Source organism: Pseudoliparis swirei, chromosome 6, assembly GCF_029220125.1.
Source record: "Pseudoliparis swirei isolate HS2019 ecotype Mariana Trench chromosome 6, NWPU_hadal_v1, whole genome shotgun sequence".
NCBI classification, from domain to species: Eukaryota; Metazoa; Chordata; class Actinopteri; order Perciformes; family Liparidae; genus Pseudoliparis; species Pseudoliparis swirei.
Genome location: NC_079393.1, coordinates 16,391,892 through 16,417,921, shown reverse-complemented (window position 1 = coordinate 16,417,921; position 26,030 = coordinate 16,391,892). Strand labels below are relative to the sequence as shown.

At 41.7% G+C, this 26,030-nt stretch overlaps 2 protein-coding genes and 1 long non-coding RNA gene across 5 annotated transcripts; 2 read left to right on the top strand and 1 right to left on the bottom strand.

Moving 5' to 3' along the window:
- The first annotated feature begins 1,299 nt into the window (after nucleotides 1–1,299).
- Nucleotides 1,300–10,124, top strand: LOC130195529 (ubiquitin-conjugating enzyme E2 H-like). The gene is made up of 7 exons (XM_056417112.1): nucleotides 1,300–1,569; nucleotides 3,745–3,821; nucleotides 3,976–4,050; nucleotides 4,143–4,182; nucleotides 4,488–4,540; nucleotides 6,895–7,023; nucleotides 7,728–10,124. Exons 1-7 carry the CDS (start codon nucleotides 1,517–1,519, stop codon nucleotides 7,850–7,852), a joined length of 552 nt encoding a protein of 183 aa, XP_056273087.1. The 5' UTR covers nucleotides 1,300–1,516; the 3' UTR covers nucleotides 7,853–10,124.
- Nucleotides 10,125–11,438: 1,314 nt separating this feature from the next.
- On the top strand, nucleotides 11,439–15,859 carry LOC130195429 (uncharacterized). The gene is made up of 2 exons (XR_008832060.1): nucleotides 11,439–11,693; nucleotides 12,153–15,859. It is a non-coding gene; the product is annotated as an uncharacterized LOC130195429 (long non-coding RNA).
- Nucleotides 15,860–18,882: 3,023 nt separating this feature from the next.
- LOC130195187 (putative adenosylhomocysteinase 3) lies at nucleotides 18,883–24,240 on the bottom strand. Of its 3 annotated transcripts, XM_056416554.1 has the most exons (17): nucleotides 24,165–24,240; nucleotides 23,942–24,053; nucleotides 23,360–23,497; nucleotides 23,010–23,110; nucleotides 22,827–22,929; nucleotides 22,654–22,748; nucleotides 21,982–22,088; nucleotides 21,785–21,901; nucleotides 21,642–21,705; nucleotides 21,475–21,563; nucleotides 21,303–21,373; nucleotides 21,117–21,211; nucleotides 20,921–21,019; nucleotides 20,214–20,282; nucleotides 20,005–20,083; nucleotides 19,787–19,907; nucleotides 18,883–19,624 (listed from the first exon to the last, which is right to left on the bottom strand). In XM_056416554.1, exons 4-17 carry the CDS (start codon nucleotides 23,106–23,108, stop codon nucleotides 19,618–19,620), a joined length of 1,215 nt encoding a protein of 404 aa, XP_056272529.1. In that variant the 5' UTR covers nucleotides 23,109–23,110; nucleotides 23,360–23,497; nucleotides 23,942–24,053; nucleotides 24,165–24,240; the 3' UTR covers nucleotides 18,883–19,617. The 3 variants fall into 3 exon arrangements, with proteins under 3 accessions (XP_056272529.1, XP_056272527.1, XP_056272528.1); XM_056416552.1 differs by having other exon boundaries at nucleotides 23,942–24,169; XM_056416553.1 differs by lacking the exon at nucleotides 18,883–19,624 and having other exon boundaries at nucleotides 19,783–19,907; nucleotides 23,942–24,169.
- Between the last annotated feature and the right edge of the window lie 1,790 nt (nucleotides 24,241–26,030).

Below are 26,030 nucleotides of genomic sequence, written 5' to 3'. Positions count from 1 at the left end.
AACATCGGCCAAACAAAGAATGTTGGTACTGGCTGTTGTTATTGTATGACAAGCGAGGGTCTCATGACCTGACGACATCATCATATGACCACTCAAGGACCATCTCAGCTCATGTGAGATTCTCAAAGCTTTTGTGACATTCCAATCCAGTAAAATGGGCTTTTTCATTCATCTTAAGTGTGTTTTCACATACAGTGTTTACATTTACAGGCACACCTTATTTTGCTGCATGCACAACTCACTTTAGACCCTTGATGTGGTTGATGAAGTGGCATATGTGAAACAGAGTATTATAACAATACAAATAAACAGTATCCAATACAACACTTAATACAAAATGTTAAACAAGCCACACGTTAGGGAGCATTTCTTGATTTGGCTTCAGTTAATCTTTTCTGGATTCATTCCACTTTATTTTATTTACATTATATCATTTTCTAAGAGTAGATTGTTATTTATTTCTTCTCTAATGAGATGTGGAGCTTTGGTTTATGATGAGTAATGAGAATAAACACTGAGTTGGATTTGAAGGGGTTACTTAGAACAGGGTTTCTTTAGTTTTATTGTTGCACCCTGTGATTTTGTTTTTGATTTTTCTTTTTACTACTTTTATTAAAAATGCCTTTCACTATGAAGCAATATAGAACTGTATAATAAACTATATTACCAACATATAAGCATAAAGTCAAAACTACATTTCTTTGAAACAGTTTGACTGAACTCAACTGAACATCATAAACTTCCTGAACATATATAATCTATTGCAGTGAGCTACTTTTGTTTTGGACTGCATTAGTTAGCTATGTGTAGGCTACTTGTATTATAATGTCTCTTTGTACTGACTGTAGCCTACTGGGCATGTGATGTCTTCACCAATTAAAGAATATATACCGAAATAAAGTATCGGATATTAAGCCAAAATACTCATTAACTCGTAGATATTGGACTCAGTGCCTGCGAAGGAACAAATCTTTGGCCTAAAGTGCTTCGTTGAGCCTTTCCATAAGTTCATTGCATCATAGACGTAGCTATGGTAGAAAAGCACGCAGTTATAAATAACGACATAGGATTTTTGAGCACTATTTGACCGGCCTCACTTACAAAACTAGTCAGTAATGAGATCCTATTCAAACATCGACTCCCATCTTAGCGAGAACGATCCAAGCCCTTGTATTCGCTGTCATGAATAACCCACTCGCGGCGTCCTCCTGCTCTGTGCAGTGTGTTTCTAGAGCGAGCCCCTCCTCTCGTCCGTCTGGCCGCTGTAGGTTGATGTCATTGGCAGAGAGAGAGAGTCTTCAGGACAGGACGCAACTAGGGAGAGCTGCTCGGGGAGACACTTCGGATCATCGGAGAGGAGGACAAGTGGGCGATGTTGCAGATCGGATCTTGTTTATGGACATTGTGGAAAGGTCGTTGATACAGTCCAGAAGGGTTGTAGGTATTTTCAAACTGAAAGATTGAGGTAGCCTTATCGTCGCAGTATTTTTAGATTACTTCGGAAAGGAATACGAAAATGTCGTCTCCAAGTCCGGGCAAGAGGCGAATGGATACCGACGTGGTGAAACTGTATCCTTTTCTCAACGTGAAAAAAAAAACAAGTCAAAATCGGGGTGTGTTTCGTAATCGTTGTTTAAACACAGCATCTGTCCTCAATGGCCGCTGTGAGGATGTGTCTTCTGTTGTCGTCGCGGTGTGATATTAATAGATCGTGTTAGTAGTGTGTAACGCGAAACACTTCGACATTAACGGGTCGCTCCGTGTCTAACGTTGGATCCGATCAGCTAGCTCGCTGTTAACTTAGCGGAAAAGCGAGGAGGCTAAGTTGCACTGACGCTGTTTGTGTGAACTCATCCGCCTGGTCGCCATCGTTAGCTTGCTAATACAGCAGCGCTGCTGTTCTTGTTCGTCTCAACCTGGATTTAGAGACAGGATCTGTCGCAACATAACGTCGGTTGGAAACCGTAGTTAGCAGTGTACGCTGTTAGCCGCAGCTTCAACGCGATAAGTTAGCTTGTTAGCCAACAATGTGCGGTCCAAGCGGACTGACAACGCGATGGGAAGGATTGGCGAAAGCTACTTTACAATTTGGATGGACTTCTTTTAAAAAACATGTTTATTTGTTCACGAGTTAGTCACGTTAACGTACATGTAGCTAGCTAACGCTAGCTGTGGAACGTTAGCCTGTTGTCGCCAAAAGAGAACCAGCGGAGACGAAGCAACGCAGCGGAGACGATCTTTGACGTAGTCAACGGCTAACGTTAACGACGTTAACGTTAATTAACGGTCGAGAATACAGTAGCCATACTCTGTGTTTTTAAAGTGTTGCCGTAATACAACAAACACCGTGCTCATTGTAGATAAGCAAACATTAACTTGTATACACAACGAAAATGTCACGGTTTTCATGTTTACCACAAATAATGAATATGAAGCCAAATTATAATTACGTCGGATTTTAACGATGCCAAAAATTGAGAAAAAAGGGGAAGCGAACGGATATGTATTGTCATTGTAATTACACATTGTTCTCAACACTCCGTGATATCACATTACGTTTTAATTTTATTTGGATTTTTTTAATTATTTCTAATTATTCGCAGTTATCAGCTGAAGTTCGCGTGAAAGGATTTCTGGCAGCGTGAGCAGAATTGTTTTGTTTTTGTCCTGCAGCTAGATGCTGCTCTCTGATTGGTTCGCCTGTTACCATCCGGAACATGGTAGAGGGCGGGACTTCACACACAGCTGATGAGAAACAACAAGCGTGCTGTATAGGGCACATGCAGATCGTGCTGGGAACATCCAGTTCATGTCAGGAACGGTGCTATTTAGTGTACTTACGCAACAACATGTTAAGATAGATAGATAGATAGATAGATATATACTTTATTAATCCCCAAGGGGAAATTTGTCGTGAGGACTAGGTGGAATAAAATGTACTTATTTTCTCACTTTTCGTTTTTTTGTAAACTAAATATCTTTAGCTCTTGGATTTTTGGTCAGCTAAAATCAGCAATTCAAAGATCTCTCTCTTGTGATGAGGAATTTTCAAAATCTTATAGACAAAAAAATAGATTAATCCGCTTATTGAACATTTTAAAATAATCCTTTGTTGCTACAGATGGCACAAAAGGTCAGTATAGCTTTACAATTGGGTAGGTTACGGTTTAAAAAAAACGTTAGACGTAAGTGCGTTTCGTCAATATAAACAAAACGATTAACGTTTTTGCTTTTTTAAATGTTAGGAATTTTGAGTTTTACATAAAAAGAAAATGTTGCACTCAAAGCACAATGTTTTAAAAAGAAAATGTGAACTAATATTTGTATTTGGTAGGAAGTGATTTTTTACAACAGGTATGATTGTGGACAGTCATGTCTCTAGAAAGGAAAAAATACAAAGAACGCTCACTGTTTTTGCGATAATTCTTGTTTTGTTATATTGATGTCATTATAAAGTACGGATGAGAAATCTAAGAATAGAAGTCATCAAGGAAAATCCGTCTGGGGTCCATTTTCTGCAATTTCAAATCTTGAGTATATGACCACATGAAAAGTGTCCCGGGAAGGATTAGAGATGACATAAACACAAGAACTACATGTTTGGAATGGGTAAAACATAGACAACTGTTCTCTCGGTGTCCGAATATGGGTCATTTGACCCTAAAATGTAGACACAGCAGCCTGTTTCTGATAAATCTTTGTTGAACATGTGATTTGGGAGCCTTTTCCTGAACCAGATATCAGCATTGAGAGTAAGCATGAGGTCACCATCCTCAGTGGACTGAATGAATTTGTGGTCAAGTTCCACGGACCACCTGGAAGTAAGTTTAAAGATTTGACATTGATTCTCCCCCTCTAGGACAGACATTTCACAAGTGTACCTGTAAAACTGTAAATGTAATCAGCATTGAGTCGTTCTGGTGTGACTTAGTTAATGTGTATTACATAAGTGTATCCATCCATGTTTTTGTCCAGCATCGTACGAGGGAGGTGTCTGGAAGGTCCGAGTTGACCTACCAGATAAATATCCCTTCAAATCCCCTTCAATAGGTATGACATATTTCTGCAAGTGTTGTGGGCAAGCCGGGACGTATTAAATATTGCTCTACAGCAACTAACGCCTGCGTTTTCTTTGTTCACAGGATTCATGAATAAAATCTTTCATCCCAACATTGATGAAGCGTAAGTAGGCCCACTGTATTTCAGATATCTCTCTGCAGAGGTTAAAGTATATATTTATTTCCTTATTAACCAATTAACATAGCACAGTTAATTTATTCTTATGGCAACACACTTGGGGCCGCTTGCAAATAATTTAAAATTGTGTTGCGTGAAGCATATCCTCATGTTTAGCATATAAAACAATATTCATTTAACGGAGGACAAGCTGATGTTTGTTCATGTTCAGGTCATCGTGTCGGCCTGCTTTGCTGTAACAACCTCTGCTGGGCGATTACGTCGTACTCACAGTGTTGCATCTCTTTCAGGTCAGGAACCGTGTGTTTAGATGTCATCAACCAGACATGGACAGCTCTTTACGGTAGGTCACAGCCACAGCTCCCATCGTGACGGATTTATGCAGTTTAACCGGTAACTCGGTTAAACTGACAGTAATAGCCAATAAAAAAACACACACAAGGAGCAGCTTATACCTTGACAGTGCAGCTCCAGGCGCTTTAATCGGCTTACACCTTCGTGATAACTTCTGCTTGTATTGAGGTCATGGACTGAGCACTGATGGATACAAAAAATGTCCTGATGCTGAGAGGTCTCTGAGCAGAATGTGGTGAACACACTGATTAAGTGAACAATGCAGAAGTTTATCATGAAGGTAACAATGGTCCTCACGTATGTAGTAACCACCTTGCCTGTCAAAGTACCTCGACTTCGGTTGCTGCTTGCTTAGTTTAGGACCAGTGGTTCTGTCACGCCCCACTTCAGAGGACAATGTTCACGCCCAACTAAATTGTAACAAAATGGTCCGTGCTGCATTTGTATAGAAATAACAACTGTTTAAACTGCTTTTTCAAATAAAAATTGCAATCACTTTCAAGTAATCCAGGTTGCTCCATCAGACAAATCCAAATAAAATGTTCAATCACTTTGTAAGAACAATGCAAACAAAGTTCTATCTGTGCCAAAAATAACTAAGATATGGCCAAGAAAATCCCTTATTGTGTCTGCAATTAAACTTTTTCACTGAAGATATATTCAAGATGACAATAAAGTGTAACCTGTGGAAAAACTAAACAAAACAAGTTCAAATATTTGGCAATAAAGAGTTTTACTGAGTTTTACACTGCATATCTTTTCAAAACAACAGCAGAAAAGACGATTTCACAGTGGTAGGTGGCGAGTCGCCAATAATCTTGTCCTCATGCGCCAATTTAACTTTGTAATCATTTCCATGAGAGTACAGGCATTTCGCCTTTATTTTTCCTATTTATTATTGACTTAGTTCTATGTCTGTGTACTTTGTACATTTGTAATATGTGAAATTCTCAATAAAGGTCTTTCTGCATTTCCCCCTGCGCCCCACCTGTAATACCACTGCGCCCCACTAGTCTGAGAACCACTGGTTTAGACGCACGCCTGCAGTTAACGATGAAATGTATTCACAACATAAACATAGAGGCAATTTATTCCTTACAATTGCATCTTTCCCAACATGAACAGAAGACGGCATGTTCTCTGTCATCATCTATTTTCCTAAACTCTCGACCAAAAGAAATCATAACATTCATTGTCACAGGTTATTAGCCGGTCCAAACCGGTTTGCTCCTGCCTATCCAGCGGCAGGTCTCCAGTGATCCTCCTGATTGTGTTGACCTTCTTGCCGTGTTGACGGCGGCCCTACGCCCCGAAGTAATGGCAGGTTTAACAAAACAAAACGATAACAAAATGGCTCTTACAGTATATTCAATTTGCCCAGGTTTACATTTGAGTCTTAGGTCATATTTTATTTATCTCAACAATACATAAATATTTCAAAGAGATTCAATGGCAAAGGGCGCATTTGTTTTTATATTATTATATTATCTGTGTTTTGAAGACAAGTGGCCAGAGACAGGAGATTTATCTCGGCTGAAGAGGGACAACGTTGTTTATTGTATTCACTGAGTTTGACATTTGTTGCGTATGTGAACATTCCTGTAGGTATTTGTCTCTTTAGCAGGGATGCACCGGTGTAATGTGCGGTTTGCATAAATGATGAACGTAAACTATGATAACAGATTGAACGGCTGAAAAAAATGAAAGGATGTCGCCAGTAGCTCTCAAGCAACAGTTATCTCTTTGTTATGGTGTTATTTAAACCGTAACATCATCATACTGAATGTTGTCACGTTATTTCAACAATTATATTAATTTATGATTATCCCTAAAAATACAATACGTCGATATGAGTTAATGTATCTAAAAGTCGTTTGAGGATTACAAATCAAGAGGCCGTGCTGCAGCTGGCCATGGTTCAGACACACAAAGCTGCTGGTCACATCTTCAGGATCCCACATGAACGTGCGCCACATTTGCATGTATTTTTACTTTTGTGTGTTTGCGCTGTCAGCGCTTCATTAAACATGGCTGCTGTGTGGACAGTGTTGAATGTTGATGTGTTTCTATTGTTCACAACAGTATGTCGTGTATGTAGACGGCACAGTTGAGAATACTCTCTGCCTTTACTCCCAATTTCGAGTAATGAGATTAATGACTTCTGACCAGAAAACAATACTGCCGTTTGAATCGGTCATTTTATTAGGAGAGCGACCTCTAGTGGATCATGTTGTAACTACACGTCATCTGTGTCGGAGTGATGACGCTCATCCAGCTTGCTGATATTTCTCTGTAGCTTTGTTCTTCTCTGAACTGACTCGTCTTTCTCCCCGTATCCACCAGACCTCACCAACATCTTTGAGTCGTTCCTCCCTCAACTGCTCGCCTACCCCAACCCCATCGATCCTCTGAACGGGGACGCAGCTGCCATGTACCTGCACCGACCGGAGGACTACAAACACAAGATCAAAGGTAGCACACAAGGGTCTCCCGCTGAGCATCTGCAGCGGTTGATGAGAGGCTGAGATACAGACACAACCCGTCTGTGGTTAGTGTGGGGATCATTCTCAGTTGTTCTGCATTTGTGGAACATACCATTTAAATCTCGTGCTAAGGATTCAACACGCGTCGTTCAAGTCCAAATCTGATCTCAAGCCATGTCGGGCATGGTGGCTACTTGCAATTGAAATCCAGTCTGTGTTTCAGAGATCAGACAACAACGCAGCAGACTACAATCTGCTTCAGAAAATGTGAATCGTGTGCGTTTCGGTTAACCAGATATAGGGACTTTGTTTTTGAGATAAACAACAGTTGGTGCTGATTCTCCTGCCTCTGCCATTTAGCCGTTGTCGGCGGAGAGGGCTCAACGAGAGGCGGCTCTTAAAAGAGCACGAGTCAGACCTCAAGTGGTGGAAAGCGATGTGGAAACTTTGCAAATTATGCATACAATTAAAATGTGCATTAAAAACAGGGTGAAGAACTCTCTGTCACAGGTTCTTTGTAGCAGACGAGTTTGCTCGGCAGTCATGGAAATGCAGATGTCCAAACTCTCCTTTTCGTATTTCTCGAACTTCAGATCCTTGACGTGACGGTTGAGCTTCTTGGATCAATTCCTGACGTGTTTCCACAGCTCCAGCGGGTTTCTCGCCCATGTCTCCCTTGTGTGTCTTTTTCAGAGTACATCCAGAAGTACGCCACAGAGGAGGCTCTAAAGGAGCAGGAGGAGAGACGGGGCGACTCCTCTTCTGAGAGCTCCATGTCGGACTTTTCGGAGGACGAGGCTCAGGACATGGAGTTGTAGTGAAGGGGGCGGTCCAGTTCCCTTCAGCTCACAACAGACAGTCGTTTCCTAAAGAGCAGAAACTCAGTGCTATATTCATATTTAAACGAGAACAATTTTTTTACAGCAACGCAAGGATTTTTATTGCCACACAAGGATTTGCAGTATGATATTGCAAAAATATTAACCCTTACTTAGGAATTCATGCCCACCTGTCCCCTTTGCCCTCCTCTTTGCCCGAGAGCCTGTTTAGATCAGAAAGGAGTGCATCATTCATTTCCCCGATCTGTGGTGGCTTCCCCCGAGGCTTTCACAGTGCATGTCCGGACTGAGCAGTGAGGCGACGCAGGAGGAAGGAGGACCGGCGTAACACGCTCGCGTTTCCTTTCTTGTCTTTATTAAACACTTTATTGCTTCGCGGGGCCTCTCCCCGTCGCCGACAGAGGACTGCAGGGTGACCCGACCCCCTCGACGTCTGAGCAGTGTCCACTGCTGAGGGCGTGGATTCCTATTTGTGTTTAAGTGTCACCGTAAATCTTTTTTACACCCGTCTCCCGAGGAGTTGCCATTCCAACGATCACGTCCAATGGGCTGAAGACCGCAGCGCGTCGACGTGTTCATGGAGAGACTGCCGCTGCTGCAGATGGCCTCTGTGGCAGGACTGCCCTCTGCAAACCTGCTGACACACACCACACACACACCATCAGACGACCGACGCATCGAACCATGGCAACACCACAGCATGTGTGTGAATCTAGTTGTGCGTGTGTTTGTGCATGAATGTAATCCAGGGAGAATCATGTGGTGTTTTGGAAACCTGTGTTGTATCGACCCCTGAGCAGAAATCACACGAGAAGGCTCACAATCCCAATGCCTCTTTTCTCCAACACCCGTCTCCGCCTCCTCTCCGTTTTAGGAAAGTGTTTGTCATTCTCTGAGTATCTTTGTGTATTATGGCATGACAGAAGTAAAGTTGTGTAGCGCTTTGTGGAGCTGTAGGAATGGGGAGGGCGCCTCTGTGCAGGGCCTCCGTGAGCTGGGCAGGTTCGGTGGAGATTATCCAGGTTCTTGTTGAATAATTGAGCTTATTAACTTTGCCTATTGCTTGTGTTGAACTATAATAGGTGTTTGACTTGCGTAGGAATAGTTAGTTGTTTTTCTTTGCGGGTGGTGAATCCTATCATAATGTATTGTTTGATACTTATATAACACAGTAGTTTGAAGACTAATTGTCCTGTTAAGATGAGGATTAATACATCTTTGTCTGTGGGATGACTCAAAAGACACGGTGCACCCCGGCGCCACCTGCACCCTTCTTATGCAAACGCATCAAAGATAGTTTACGCTGTGAAGACGGAAGTGCTCTTTGTTTCAGCCACCCAACTCTCATTTACGTCTTTTCATGCCGTTGATGGCTTGTTTTCCAAAATGGTGGGACCAACATCTGATGGATCCACAGGCTTAGTTTCAGAGATCACCCCCCCCCAAAAAAACTGGATTTGGGATAAACAGTTTTCAGTTTAAGTGAGAAGATAAATTAATATTGTTCCTCTGTGTCAAACTCTACAGAGTTTCGGATTAGTTTGCACTTACAATTCGGCACAGGTTTCTTCTTCAGGGGACCGCTTAGGCTTCAGTCCTGGTTTACCTGGGTTACCCTCTTGTTCAGTTTGATGATGGTACACTGGTATGTGTGTTTTAAAGCAGGCTTGAAGCTTGATACATGTTTGTAACATGCATTCATTGCATTGCGGATCACTTTGTAATATGTGTTATTTCTGGAAGGGAACACAAATCTGAATTGTATTCACACCATTAAAATGGACTATTTCTCCTTGTTTCAAGATAAATGGATTATAATCAAAAAGTTAACTGATAATCCCTTTATATATTTTAAAGTCATATCAGGATCTCTTCCATTGTTTGTTTCAAGAGTGTTTTTCCTTAATTTGAGAATGGTCATAGGTTGGTAAAACTAGCATGTCACAGTTGTTAAACAGCCCAGTCGGTGTAGGTGTTCGGTCTACATGAGCCCACAGCCAAGTGTCATTTGCAACAAAAAACAAACCACTGTCCAGCCTGGGTAATGAGTGTATTATGCATTTTTTTCTTTATTAATAAGACACATATATTTGATGCCTATAATGTGTTTGAATGTTTTAATTTTTGTCTTTTAAGCCCTATCTCCAGGAAACAAGTCGAAATAACCCTGTTTTTTAAAAAGCAGAAAAGAAAATGGATGAATGTGCTTCCCTTGTAACTTGAAGAAAGAAATAAACACCTACAAAATATATGAACTGTCAGTTTTCTTTTAAGAAACAACCCTTTATTGTTAAGATTTTTAATTTAATTAAAATGAATAATGTAAAATCTCTGATTTGTCCTTATCTTCAGAGGACGTGAGACTAATCACCGACACAATATTTACAATAAAAATGGTTTTATTGTAACACTGAATGAGCGACAGTCTCTCGTCTGTCCACTAGGGGGCAGTCGCACTTATCTGTCTCACTTGAAGTCTGTCTTTATGAGGAGGAGGTCCACTTACAAAGTTTGACATCTTTAAATAAAACCCCATATAAGTTTATTGAATTCATTTGTTGAAAACATTGCGTTATTCGTTAAACATATATATATATATATATATATTCCATGTTCTGCTTGTGAGAGGGTTGTTTATGATGGGACTTCTGACATGTCAAAAAAAAAAGAAGCCCAGGTAGTCTAATCAATTTATGGCTGATATGTATTTGGACAAGTTGCTCATGATAACAATACAAATAAATGCTTTGTGAAACATCTCAAATTGAGTATACGTCACATTCCTGACCGTTAGGCTCCTGCCTATCATTAATCCTGCCCCTGTTTTCATCTATTTTCTTTCTTTTACGCACCATTGTCTAAAAAGCACCGAGTTTCTTTTTAAACGAAGCTTTCTCTGATCAAATTGTGACATGGTTTCATTTTAAAATCGTAAACGACTGAGCGGACCGGTGGTCCTCCTCACGTTGTATTGGAGCATGACGCTCCTCATCAGACGGGCTCATAATGATCTTATGAAATATTCATTGTTGAGCGGCCTCTCTGAGCTTATTCGGGTTTCTTGTTTCAACATCAACATTTAATTTGCCTGGAGGGTAACGACTATAGGCTTTTGACTATTGGGCTTATGTTCTCAACCAGGTCTAAATAACTACTTTTATGATAAATAATCTTGAATAACCTGCTCACATATATAAGAGTAATATCAAATTAGTGGATTGTTTTACTCGTCGAGCCCGTATTCTTTCTGTTGTGGAGCTCAGATAAGAACTTCTGAAAATTGATTTTGATAAAACACTTCGACACCGAGCATCGTTTTAAATGCAGACACTGCTACTTGAGGTAAATATGTTTCTTTGGAGAGCGGATCTATAATTTTTACGAAGATCAACAAATGCATAATCTGTTTTTTATACAACATGTGTAGGAGTGATGGTGAGTACAGTTATTTCAGCGCAGCAGCAGCAGCGCTGCAGAGGGCGACGAGGCGCTGCTGGCCGGCTGCGCCTCCTTCATAATGTATGGAGAGGACAAAGGCTGCGCGGGTGGATTTCAGCATCAACTTTGAAAGAGCCGTAACCCAAACCTGTCCTCTCCCACTCTGACGGATTCACATCAGCTGAAAGCATGATGCCTCTTTTTCCACCTGCAATCTGTCTAATAATCACCGACAGCCGGTAAATGAGCCCTGCAGGGACCTTTGGGTGCCCGTATATAACGAGGAGGCCTGGAGAAACTTTTAGTCTCGTGCAAGGATGAGACAGAGCGGAGCGGAGCTTCAGCACTGGCTGCAGCAGGGTGCCACACCCGGTGGATGCTGGTAGGTCATGCTCTCTGGATCAGGGGTTTTATTATGGAACGTGTTGAATGGATGTTTTAAAGTGTAAATGTGTAAGCGTTCTACATTGTGTACGAGAATGATTTTGAAGAAGCAAATCTTTATGATGGGCATCACTCTTTTTTATTTTAAGGATTGTGTTGTAGCTTAAGTCTTCACTTTGGGGCTTTATTTTTATATGACGATGATATTAAATATTGTTGTCAGTATAGCAAACTAATTTAGGCAACATTCAATTACCAGTCAACCGGTTTTCTAGCCACCCCGTCGCCGTCACTGCAGTGCGCGTGCTGTGCGTAAAGGCGCAGAGGAAATGCACTTTAGGCCCGCTTCAGAGGCAGCAGAAGGAGATATAGGAGGGCGGCGTGGATTATTATACTGCCAGTGGGTTAAGATGCTTAGCAACTAATTACCTGTCTACTTAAATCCCCTGCCATACAGCCCAAACAAGCTGTGTGAGGGAAGGAGACATGTTGACTGGACCAGCGGACTGAAGAAGTACCAACAAGAAAGTCAGTTCTCCTCCACAGCAGTTCATCCAGCTGGAGACCACGCATAGACTATTTGTCTCATCTTTGTTGCGAATACAGGAAGATTCTTCACTGATGGGTACTTTTTGAGACTTTTGCAACACAAACATGATTCTTGTCTTTTTATGACTAAAACAGTCGTGTGCAATATGAGGGTATTGGATCATCTCGATAAGGTAAGAGTCAGACCATCATTGGGTGTTTAAAAAAATACACAGGCCTTTGCAATATGTGGCAATATCCTGATCCTGGTATTTGTATGCAATCCTTTTCAAAGGCGAACAATCAAGCTAGCCCTTGTTATTATAATAGGTTTGTGTAGATTAAATGTGTATTTTCTTGAGTATAGCTTTCGCGGCTCTAATGCTCATCAGACAACTCCACATTTCATGATGTAAAGATTTGAAGATGTAATTCATGTAAACAATGAGGTTTTTTTATCCTTCACTGCTGCATGGTTTATAATGGGGAAAATAGTTATTGAAGGATGTGGGTAATAATTTTCTTTGCGACTGTAAGAGAGCAACTATATCATATGAGGAGCAACTTAACCACAAGGCATGTCGAAGTGTCCTCGAGCAAGACGGTTGCTGCCCGGGCGCTTCACTGCAGCCCACTGCTCCTCAATAACTAAGGATGGGTTCAATGCAGAGAATAATTTCCCCAATAAAGGGATCAATAAAGGATACACTATTATTAATATTATTATTTGTATTAATGCAGCAATACCATGATATATCTATTCTCTCTCTCTCTCTCTCTCACCCTCTAGCTTTTTACTCTATTGATCTCTCCCGGAAATGGGAAGATGAGCCCTGCTTTGGGACCCATTTGGAGCATCTCAAAAATCACTTAGCACATCATTCCCTACAGCCAGAATCAATCTGAGCAGCAGACCTGCTCCTCCACCAGCATGAGGGAGGCTAGACATGTCCCAATAGCTAACGATAATCCTATCCTAAGACTTTCAGAAAGATATAGACACAGGCTCACGTCTGTGAAGATGTTCAGGAGGAAGCTGGGTGACTAAGCACCACCGCAGACCGGTGTGCCTCCTGTAGCAGATGTCACGGCTGGATTTACCGTCCATCCTGTGTGGTCCACGAAACAGAGATGAGGGGAGGTACATCTTTAAATCTGTCTGATCATTTCCACTCCCTACAGGCCGACATCACGTGTCAGGATTCACACCTGAAGGAAAAGGTGGTCAAGTTATAAGACAGCTATATGTAGCACATGTACTGTGGGACTCTATCTCCTCCTGTTCTGTGTATGGCACTGGTAGAATTCACTGTCACAGCACACTATCAGTGAATTACCATAGGGCCATAAACAGAGTAGAGACAGAACCAGCAGGCCTGCGCCCGGGTCCCCGTCGGCTTTACAGGTCAAACCAGCAGACAGGTGTCGTCCACATATTTCTCATCTTCTTTGCCCATTTTGGCACTAGCACATTTTTGCTTTGTTTCTCGTTGCTTGAGCAAACATGTGTGGTGCCAATATAGGACAAGACAGACACTCAGCTGCTCATAAGTGTTCTGAAACATAGAGAGAGGAGAGGGAGCGATGGGAAGGATACAATATGAATCTCATCGATGGCAGCGTCCCTCTCAGATATCACTGGTTACCATGGAGGCCCGTTCCATCTCCCAGACGCCGTCCCGTGTAACCTGAACCCTACTTGTCACTTAGATCTGGTGGCCGTGATGGCAGCACTCTCCCACAGTGTTTGGCAATGGTAGAACTCACTCTGGTGGGCTGGAAGGATCCGGTGGTTCTAGACTTGCCAACAACTGACAGAGCTTTAACCTGCCGTCCACCATTCCAGGATTCGTCACAGGATAAGGATTACTTGTTTAGTAGTGTGTGTTAGAAGCTGTCGTTTACATCACAAAAGGTCATGGGGTCAAGGTGGCAGGTTTAGGGTATGGTTGTGTGGGGCGTCTGTGGCTCAGGAGATAGAGCAGGTTATCCACTAGTTTGGCGATTCAATCCCAGCTTCTCCAGCTCGCGATTCGAAGTGTCAAATTAGTGTGCTGGTTTCAAAAAACTCCCCTTGACAATAGAGATTTTAAATAATTTTTGTCCTGCTGTCTCCTCCCTCAGATGTAAGCTGTAATGTCTCCTCCGAGGCGTCTTGGCCACACTTAGTTGATCGTGACACCAAAGTGTAATCTTTGACCTCAAACACTGAAGGTATGAACCCTCGGATTATTTTAACTATTGGGCCATAACTCAATAGTCCATACAAAGACCATTAGCACTGGCTTGACCATGATCTGCCCATATCAATAAATCCATGGTGTTCATGTGTTTGACTGTGAAACCAGCAGCTGAAGGCCTCTAGCAGTAAACCCTTTAGTGTTGGTGTTAGCAGCAGAAGCAACTCGCTCACTTTATGGTGCAACCTGATCCTGCTCCATCACACACGCTCTGAGAGGAGGTCCTGCAGAGCCTCATAAGTGATGTTAGTGCTGCGTCAAACCATTACAAACTCCACAAATGCTTTGGAAGAAACATCCCGATTCACTCCTGATGCAGCAGCAGCATTGGCCATGAAGTACTCTACAGAGACGTAGCTACGAGGGGCTGTGCATTCTGGGAATTTGAGATGTTTTAATGGTCTGAGGATTAGTTTACAACATCCAGTTACACACAAACTAAATATGTTGAATTTTCTTATTATAATTATTCAGTCAAATTTCTTAAAATCGGTTTGCTTTAGACCTAAAACATCATTCAATTGTGAACATTTGGTTATGGAGGTAAACATTTTAATCAGTTAAATTAATGTAGACATGTCAGATAAAAGAAATACAAATACTTTATTTGACATTTTAGTGAGGAAGCCAAGGTTTCCCAAGATGCTGAATATTTTGTGCATAATTACAGTAAGATGTGCATAAAATGATGCACGAAGATATGCGTCTCTTGATTTAATGAAGTTGTATGCTGTAAATATTTCTCTTATGATGGTTTAACTGAAGCAGGTATAGAATATCTTTTCTGTGATTTAAGTGAAACGGTGTGGAAGAAAATATTTAACAAATAGAGAGACCAGGGGAAACCAAAAGGAGGGAGAATAAGAAACACACCAGTGGCAGCACAGCGTCTGTGTTGGTTGGATTGATCAGCGGCTGATACATTTTCACCGTGTCTCATATAAACGCTGTGAGAGTCCATTATGGCCGACTGCAGAGGCTGTGAGGTTAAGTGGGGCCAGCTGACGCACAGAGAGGGAGGAGGGAGGCCGACACGCTGACAGCTGGTACGAGTGATTAGTACCATGTAGTGATGCAGGGAAGGCATCAAAGCTCTTTAGGGAGAAACACACACACACACACACACACGCCTAATACACAACTTCTTGGTTGCTACAACTGTTATTAAACTAAGCACACACAGGTTCAACAGTGTGTCGCTGCACAGGCCATCTGCCTGCTGATGCTTTGCTGGTGATACAGGGGAATGAGGAGTGTTATTAGATTAGATGGGTGTGGAAGTCAACGGATCTCCTCATTCATCTCTCACTAATGGTTGTTTAACTGCTATCGTCTCCACTGTTCTTTTGTTCTGTGTGATACTCGCCTATGTTGTATTAAAGTTATTTTACACAAATCACAACCTCTTATTGAATTGCACTTTATTCGGCACGTGGAAGATTAGTGTATAATACAGAGAAGATGTGAAATGTTTAAGAGGGGATGCAAGTCTAGCGGCAAACACTGCTTCATTTATTGGAATCAGGCGTCATGGAATGAGACGTTGGAGGTAAATAAAACATTTTGTGTCGCTCGTCTGAAAGAGGAAGGAGGAAGAGGAGGAGAAGCAGCGACTGGTTGCGGTCACCCTGGTGTTGCCCTCCTGAAACACAGTTCAATGAGGATCTTCAGCCATGCCCTGGCTCTCACGTACAAACACTGGGAGACTCTGGATTACAGTAATCCAGGGACTGTTGGGTATTTAGGACTTCATGATCAGAGACAGACAGGATTCAATAACTGAGGAAAACAGATAATGATTTACTGGCTGGATTTATTTCAAAACATCCAGGAACCAAAACGTATTCCGACAGCTAATTCAGCGAGTTAATGTACAGTAAGTATAAGAGGAGTATGGAAATAAAACTTTGTCCCAAAGCAAATAAACATCTATATATTTACTGTTCGGAGTATTTTTACACAACATTAATCCACAAGCAAATGAGGCAGAAGACTGACAAACTATACAGATATATGTCAACGATTACTTTTAACAATTAAATGACACCTTCATATGTAGAACGTTTCCAACACAATAGTCACAGCAGAAAGGCAGAAAACAGAAGAACTCTTACATATAATGACCAGAGTAGAATATCTGCACATTTTGAAAAACACTCGAAATATAGAGATTCTAAGGTAATTAGAAATGTTTCTATCAACAGGTGTGCACAGTTCAATGGGTCTTAGTACAGAGTGGGACATGAGCCACAGGGTCGACCTGTAGCCTTCACAATAATTGGCCTATGTCACAGCAGCCATTTTGACATAGCACGGTGAACACAGAGACGAGCTGCGTCGGAAAAGTGGACGAGAGCAGGCGGCGGCAGCAGGGGACGGTGATCAGAAAACTGTGGTCAAGTCGATACGTTTTTTGCCGCGTTCAAAGAATAAACAGGAAGTTAAAGAAACGGTTAAATCCAGTTAGATCCGATCTGATTCATTCAGGTGTGCTTGTAGATATATATTTATGTGCATTGTGTGCGTTCCTTTGTTCTTTTCACGTCTGCCTGTAAAACACTTTGATGCTTGTTTTAATGCATTATATCCATCTGATTCTGCGCAGGACTGATATAAGCCTAATACCAGGTCCAGAATCAATATTATTAATTCCACCTGCATTTACCCTGCAACAACATGAGGTATTTTTGTGGGCCAGAGCCCATGTAGTGTGCAGGCTGGCTCACTGGAATGATTGTGAGACACTAAATCGATTAGAACCATGATTTGAGTTAATAAATTGCACATGTTTTTGTGTAAAGGGCCTATTGACATCATTTGGTAGTAGTTGTGTGTGTTCTTAGTAGAGGGACTTGTGCTGTGATCTGGTGGCTGTGGTTCAGGGACAGATTGACGGCAGAGTGCAGCAAACACTGCTCTCCTTCTCCTGTGTTTCTCTGTGTGCAGGAAGAGTGGACCACCATGGACCAGTCTGGCTCAGAGTGGACCACCATGGACCAGTCTGGCTCAGAGTGGACCACCATGGACCAGTCTGGCTCAGAGTGGACCACTATTGAATGTGGAGTAAAGTTGACAATAGACTATGAGGAAGCGAGCAAGCAACCTGACCTTTGACCTCTGGCTATTCCCATGTGCCTGTTAGGAATGGTGTTCCAATAGTCACCATACTATTTAATATGACAGAAAAAATATTTAGTAGGTCTCAATACATAATGTCATATGCCAAAAACAGGACAAGGTCCCATACGGTTGGTTTTGCAGTTGCCAACATACATTTCTGATTATTCTGCTTCACAATCCTCTGTGCAGAGCCTAGATATGTCAGCATATTCATATGTTTATGAATTGAGCACTTAAACCTTTCCTGTGGTGTGATCTTTGGCCACTGCTGATACTGGTGGGTCAAATCCAGAATCTGTAGGGCCACTACAAATACTGCAGCGGGTGTATAACGTGGATCAATAAGATGAATCTGCTATGTCTTCATATTATGTCATTGATACAAACATCTATCCACCATTTTACTTGGATGACCAACAGCATCGCTTTTCATCAAGGCTGTTATCAATACGCTGCAACACAGCATCATACTCAAGTCCACTTTGTAAAAAATTGATGAGGAATGCAAATTCTCATATAACATCATCACTGTTCAAGAAATACAGTTAAGTAAAGTAATCGAATCATCTGTTGTCAGCGTGAGTTAAAATGTCTGGCCTAATGCGATGCACACACTTTATTACTCATTGTCCTAATAACCCCCACATACGCACAGATTCATTTTTAAAGTAAAATTAATGTAATACACATTATACATTTCTGTATTCAAATATATTTATATACATTTAGTAGATTATAATCTGATGACTGTTCATTTTTAGTTTCCTAAATAGATACCTGATACATTCTGGTAGATAATGTTCGATTAGCATCTTGACAACATCTTAAAGGAAGATGATAACAGAATAAAAATGTAGATTACATTTTTTTTGTATACTTGAATAAACAACGTTGACGTGCTAGCACAGGTATGTTATACTTCTCTCATCTGGACTTTCAGTCAGAGAAAAATGTTCAGGGAGGCTGAACACCCCCCAAAAATATATACGGTGTTCCTGTTTACAATAAAAAATATACTGGAGCTAAATAATGAATGACAGAAGAAACGGCAAGGCCTTAAAATGCTAAAAATATAAGTAATTATTCTCATTTTCAGTGTCAGACATTAGTGCTCTTACACGCCCCCTAGTGGTCAAGCTGCGTAGGCTGCTAAGTGCGCTGACTCCAATCAGCAGGTCCAACGTGTCAGTTTGACCTTTAGTCGTGTTTGTTCAAAGCAATTCAGATGTTAATAGTTCATGCCACATTTAAGACGCCATCCTCTTGTTGTGAGACAGAGAAGCAGGGGAAAGCTTTGAGAAAGAGAAAATATGTTATTTTTATTATACCATATTATGCATGCTTCACGACAACCATCTTTTAGAAATCAATGGAAATATGTTAACTTTGGGCATTTCTTTGTGTTAATGGTCCACTCAACAATGCATCCGTTTTTAAACAACAGGAATCCGCTAACTATCTGAGTTTATGTCAACTAGCAATAAGTTGATTGTCAAGTAAAGTTGTTCAACATTTTAATTGACTGGTAGAAAGTCCCAGGCTTCATTTAAGATTAATATGAGGTTCAGGTAAACGTGATAATATTGAATATAAATCTGGATTTTAGAGCAAGAGCCTATTTAAAATGTGTTTTACCCTCCAATCAGAATATATTCAGATAAGAAACACTGATGATTATTTCTTGAGATCTCAACTTCACTCTCCATTTTGTTAGTTTAAATATATGTTACTGCTACAATAACTAACGGTGTTGTTATTATTTGATGCAGAAGAATAGACAAAGCCATTCAGCTTTGTGTGTTGATCTCAACTTTAACTCTTTTAGTTTCAATTCAGAATTCACTGATTACATTGTGACCATTTAAAACCAGGACCAGTGCAACACACGACGACAAAAACAACCGCACAGAGAGACACAGAAAGAAACGTGAACAAAAGTTTGAAGTCTCTCCACAATCATGAGTCTGGGCAGGACTCAGCCTGTAGAGGGGGTCAGTGCTTTGTCTGCAGGATGGAGAGGTTTCCACCAGAAGGTTAATACCTGTCAACGAAAACATTTCTGTTAAATCAAAACAATCATGACATCCATTATCCATACCGCTTATCCTCATTAGGGTCGCGGGGCGCTGGAGCCGATCCCTAACAATAACAATCATATCCCTGTGTTGATTTGTTGTAAGGAAAGTGCGAACGTCCTCCTCACCTGTAGTCGTTGGGTTTGAAGGGTCCATGTTTGCTGATGCCCAGGTACTTGGCCTGTTCATCAGTCACCTCCGAGAGGTGAGCATCAAACGTCGGCAGGTGAAGACTGGCCACATATTCATCTGAAATTATAAGAATGGAGTGGTTGTCATGTCTGAATGAAATGTGTAGAACAAGAAAGGAAATGACTGTTCAAGGATATTGAAGATGAGGACTTGCCCATCTTCTTTGGCAGCAGGTAGACGTCCTGCTTGTATCGTCCTTCTGGAGCGCTGTACAGCTCTATGAGAGCCAGAATCTGACAAACAGCAACATTAACACAACTGCAGGTGACAATTCCCCGCCTCAACGTGACAGAGTCACTGATACTTCCCATCTAAAACATTTAAGGAAGAATAATACATTGAACTTGAAACACATCATCGTACCTGAGTTGTGGCGGTGATGGAGAGGACAAATGAGGGCACTGTGGAGCAGCACAGATTCAGTAAGCGGCCCTGAGTGAAAGAAACAAACTGACATGAAATTCTGTGAGCAGCCACTGTTGATACCCTAAACACATCTGGAAGTGAATTATCTCAAATCGTCCTCAAGTATCCCTCTGTCTGTCCTGCTGCACACCTGATATAAGTAGAAAGGGAAGTGATCAGGTCAATCGTATGTGTTCATTTACATATTTTAAAGCCCTCTGAGAGAAATTTGGGATTTGTTATTTTGGGCTATACAAAATATAATAAATTGAATTGAAATCTGTAACTGCTGCTCAACTCATCAGGATCACTCCCTTCATTTGTCATCATGAGTGGAGCTGTACTGCACTGGAAACACTAACAGACTCCTGAAGCGTTGGTATGTCTGGACAGGTGTGTATTTATATCTATTACAGTTCTTATTCTAACCGGAACAATTAATCAATCACAACTATCAATGACTTTATCTCATAAGCACACGCATGTTGAGCTTTCTACCCAAACCAGGAACCAGTTAGTACAACAGGAGCCCCGTTAGGTCTGCAGACCCCAGTTCAGATCACACTGAGGGGCTATACTTTACTTTAACTAAGTTTCGGTGCATAACCCTCAGTGCTGGTATATAGTAATAATAATATTAACAACAATAATAACAGTATTATCACCTCAGCCAGCAGCACGATTCTCTTGCCATCAGGCCAGATAACATGGTCCACCTGCGGCCTCACACGCTCCCACCTCAGCTCTGCAGTCCGCAGACTCACCTGAGAGGAAAGAGTCAAAATAATATGTACATACAGGTGCACATGCACACACATAACATACAATAAAAACATGCACAAACACACACACGGTTCATACCAAATCTATCTCGGTGCACGAGTGTCCCATGTTGCAGAGTATGCAGCCGTCCTTCAGTCTGTCCAGATGTTCCCTTCCCACCACGCTTTTATTGCCTGCGCAGAAACAGATGAATCAAACTGCAACAGTGTCGATCATTTTAACAACAGATGAATATGATATTACTGCGTAGAAGGCAGCAGTCACCTGTGCAGGTGACGACAATGTCGACCTGTCCGGCCACTTCACTGAGTTTATTCACTTTGAAGCCATCCATGCTAGGAGAGAGAGAGAAGGGGGTCAAACTTACTAAAACATGTTTCATAACGTGTTGCCGTTGAAAGGCTGCTGATTGAAAGCTTCCTCCACTCTCTCATACCAGGCCTGGAGGGCACAAATAGGATCCACTTCCGTGACGTACACCACGGCGCCCAACGCTTTCAGGGCAGCACAGCAGCCTTTGCCAACCTGCAAGAAGAGAGGAACGAGGTCGGTGGAGCTGTTACGTGTATGTCACATGTGCACAGCAGCACTTGGACCACTGACCTCCCCATATCCACACACCACCACCTGTTTTCCTCCAAACATGACGCCAGTGGTTCTCTTCAACCTGACAGGAGAGGTTAACAAGGTCAGGCTCCGTACGGCACGCGGGGGTTTCACTAAACGTTCACAGTGTGACTCGTTACCCATCCAGTATGGACTCCTTGCAGCAGTAAAGGTTGTCGAATTTCTGTTTTGTCACCGAGTCGTTAACGTTAATAGCCGGGACACACAGCCGGCCGGCCTTCGACATCTGGTACAACCTGAAACAGGTGGGGAGACATGCATGTGTGAAGTGGAGAAGACTTTGGAGGAAGATCATTCAAGTTCGGTAAGACCTTACCGGTAGATTCCTGTCACACTTTCCTCCACGATGCCTTTGATGTTCTTGAACAGGCTCGGGTGCTTCTTGTGGATCCAGTGCGTCAGGTCGCCTCCATCATCCAGAATCTGAAGGGGAACAAAGCTGAACTCTTCATCAATGCAACTTTTCTATCTGTAGTAGTTAAAAATCATTAGAAGCGGATTTGACCCAAACATTAAGTAACATTGTATTTATACGTATCCATGCAAATCCATCTGGCATGTTCAATTCAATATGAAAATAGACTTCTTTACTAGAAATTCACGAATCTTCAAATGAACAGAGTATTTATTACACATTATATTCAGAGAAAAAACATCACTATTAAATTTGTCAAATGTTTTTTTTTTAATGTCACATAATATTTGTAGTTTCCTGTCGAGAAAGAAAATATAACAGTTGTTGTCTAATACTCACAAATGAAGGAGACAGTCTTTACTCAATGAGGTAAAATAATAAAAATACACAATTTAAAGACCAAAAAAGTATTTTGTAATCTCAAGTTTCCTTGAGAACATACTTTTATTTTAACTGTCAAATGCAACCACACTCAATTTCATTGTGATGAACTACAGTTAAATATCTTCAAACTTTGGCCCATCAATCTTGAAATGAATGAGGAGTTCTGTCCTTTCTAATTAACAGCAGTACCATGTTGGGCTGCCAGGCCTCAGCACCGACACATCGGTCAATACACCACCAGAAGTCGTCCTCTGATTCTCCTTTCCATGCAAACACGGGGGTCCCTGAGATACAGAGCAGGGGATATAATGAAAGAAAATGGGACGAGTCCAGTTGGAGGAGGAGGTGGCAGACAGACGCACCTCCTTCAGCCAGAGCTGCAGCCACAGCGTTCTGAGTGGAGAAGATGTTACAGGATGCCCATCGACACTGAGCTCCCAACGCAGACAGAGTCTCAATCAACACCTGCCAGAGACCGTACACACACAAGGTCAACACATTTGTTAAAAAATATATATTTGTGTGTGTGTGTGCATAGAACTGACCGCGGTCTGTGCAGTGATGTGTGTGCAGCCCACCACTTTGGCTCCAGCCAGAGGTTTCTCCCCACCGGCTCCTTTCCTCAGGATCATTAGTGCTGGCATTTCTAAATATCACAGACAGTGACACAGTCACAGTCAGGTTGAGAGACATGGCGGTTCCCGAGCAGTCATGTCAGGACTAGCGGGTCTGACTGGGATGAGTCCAGCTGTCTTTACTGATGGTGTATCAGTGTTGGCGTTACAGGCACGTGGTGCAGTGGATGCTAGTCACTTCTTGGATATAAATTGTTTGTATTTTGTTATTATCTTCCGTAAAGGACATAAACAGCAGTCCCACGACTCTTTGTCTTCACCTTGCTGTGCGAATATTATTTCTCTGCGTCCAAATTCCGCCTGTTTGATGTTTTTGATGCAGAAGTCAGCGAGGCCCTTGGAGGTCCTCCGAGGCTTTTCTCTGGGCGAGGACTCATCCTCTGAGCTCTCACTGCACACTGCAACACAGAAATCAGGCAATGTGTATAAAAACAATCAACTGATGCAGTATAATGTCCAAAAACAAACTGTTGAAGTATAATAGAGTAATACAGAGACAAAAGATCTGTTGGAAAGCTTGAAAGTTATGAATTAGTTCTGGTTTTCTCATGTGTGTTTGGCGTCAAATGTTCTAGTTTTATCTCTGAACCTTTGCAGTCTGTATAAACTCTGGCAGTGAATGACACCTTTCAGAAAGGCTCACAGACCAAATTAAAGAGATTTAATTCTTCAGAAATACTTTTTCTTCTAATTAAGGTTTAGCTGAAAGACGACGCACCCAGGCTAATCCCCGAGGCCTTTAGTTCTCGTGCTGCTGGGATCAGAACAAACTCAGTTTATGATCAAAGTCATGTGATCAGACTTAAGAGCGCATGTGTGTCGTGTGTTCGCATGTTTCTTACCTGAAGCGTAGCTATCTGTAGACGACTGTGAGATGGAAGGAGACAAGGAGCGATGACCAGTGTTGGAGGTACGCTTGTTGAATTCTTTCTTCTGGTCAGTGAACTGTATTGGCTTTGGAGCCCCAAAACACATAAAGAAAACCAAATTATATTATTTGTTACTTCCCTGCACGTCACAAACAAAAAGTCTCACCAAATATTCTTTCTACTGCTTGAAACCGACCTGCTGTAGTCCTAATAGTCCAAATTGCACATACGCAGCACCCTTCACAGCAGACTTTGTCGTAAAGTACCACCGCAGCCGGTCACAAACCCCTCGTCTTCCCCTGAAGCGTCCCCCTCTCTGCTGCTGGCTCACCGTCCAGAGTGGCTGTCTGAAGGCCAGGCTGCTTCCACACGAGTCCCACCTGTCCATGTCCGCTCTATGACTGCTGGCTGAGCTTCAGGTCCAGCTCCAAAAAAATTCAGACACACCTCAGACCCCACCTCCAAAAAATGAACATACGCATTGAAAGTCTGTAGTTTTATGGCCACATGAGATCATATAGTTCGCAACTCTACCGTCAGAAAGGAGTTGCATATAAAACCCCAGCATACTGCATGTGTATTAAACTCACACACACTGCTGGAGAAAATCTTTATTCAAGCATGTTCTTAAAGGTGAAGTCCCCAGATTTAACACATACAAGGCAGTTTACGTACAAGGAACACAACCTCGTTGGTAAAACAGTTGTGTCATTTGGCTTTGGAGGAACCAGAACAAAATAACCCTGGAGTCATGGTGATGTCATCAAGGTGATCTCATCTTGGGCGTCAATTTTTCACACAAGGCTTTCGAGGTTGAAAGATGTGGACATTTAGATCTGACGGAAGTGGTTATTACATAGCATTCTAGGTAATGTATGATCCATTTGATTCAGAGGTTGGCTCATACTATGAAATAAAAGACATGCCAGATTTAAACTTTTCATTTTTTTTCACCCCAACTTTAGGAAAGTGCAATAGAAAATCAGTTGAAACCCCATTTCAGGAGGGCAACGTATAGGTACTGCTGCTCCTCTCTTTAACCTCTTTTTAGAAATGTTTAGAATAAAAAACAATCCTGTCACGGGTTAAGAGGGGCAATAGCTCATGCGCAGAGGAACAGGACAGGACTCGAGGTAAATAACAAAAACTCTCTTTACTGAGGCAAAAGGTTTCAAACAAAAACTCAGGTTGGCAATAGTTACAAATACCAGCAGGTATAGCAACGAGGCACAAGGAGGACAACGAAGACATAACTAAAGACACAATCCAACAGCAGGCAAGGGAAAGACTGGCACAATATATAGGGGGGACACAGGTGTACGGCATGAGACACTAACGAGACAAGAGTGGCTGAGGGCAGGTGAAGGGAATTAAACAATCAAGGAGACAGAGAAGAAACAGAGGAGACACAGAACAGGGCGTTACAAATCCAGGGTTTAAAAAATATGAAATTAGGTCTGCGGCACATGAACACCCAAGGTGACCTTGTTCCAATATCAACAATGTGTTAATAATTCACATTCATCACATAAGTCACAGTGTAACTGCACTGAACAATTTAAAGCAGCAACTCGGTTCGGTACTTGCTTTATATATAGAAGCTTAAATGTTTACCCTGATATTATTCTATTTTAGAGTCATGCACTACATACACCGTATATATATATATATATATATATATATATATATATTGTATGTCATGCACTTGCTCCAAAATAGAATAATATTGAGTATACATTTAAGCTTCTATTATCACAAAAGTCTCCATATATTCAACTGACAAGTCTTTTACTCATGAATCATGACATTCATCACAGCTGAATGTGAGAAAGGCTTCAATCACTATCAGTCAGAACTATGAGAGGCATCTTCCTCTGATGCTGCTTATCAAGCCGAGTCCCCAAATACGCATGAAGAGCAATTAAACATGAAGTGCTCCTGAACGTCTGTAACGAGGATCTCTGTGCGAGTTGTTCAGCCCTCTGCTCCCCTTTGATTTTAGTGAGATAAAACACTGTTATAACGTAGGAGCAGTGGTATACTTTATCATGCATATTTACAT

Coding starts and splice junctions, on each gene's coding strand:
- LOC130195529 (XM_056417112.1), top strand. CDS start 1,517: ATGTCGTCTCCAAGTCCGGGCAAGAGGCGAATGGATACCGACGTGGTG. Junction 1,570..3,744: donor GATACCGACGTGGTGAAACT/GTATCCTTTTCT, acceptor ACCAGATATCAG/CATTGAGAGTAAGCATGAGG. Junction 4,051..4,142: donor CTTCAAATCCCCTTCAATAG/GTATGACATATT, acceptor CTTTGTTCACAG/GATTCATGAATAAAATCTTT.
- LOC130195187 (XM_056416552.1), bottom strand. CDS start 24,074: ATGTGTTTTGGGGCTCCAAAGCCAATACAGTTCACTGACCAGAAGAAA. Junction 23,498..23,941: donor TACAGATAGCTACGCTTCAG/GTAAGAAACATG, acceptor TCTGTGTTGCAG/TGTGCAGTGAGAGCTCAGAG. Junction 21,020..21,116: donor CGTGCACCGAGATAGATTTG/GTATGAACCGTG, acceptor CTTTCCTCTCAG/GTGAGTCTGCGGACTGCAGA.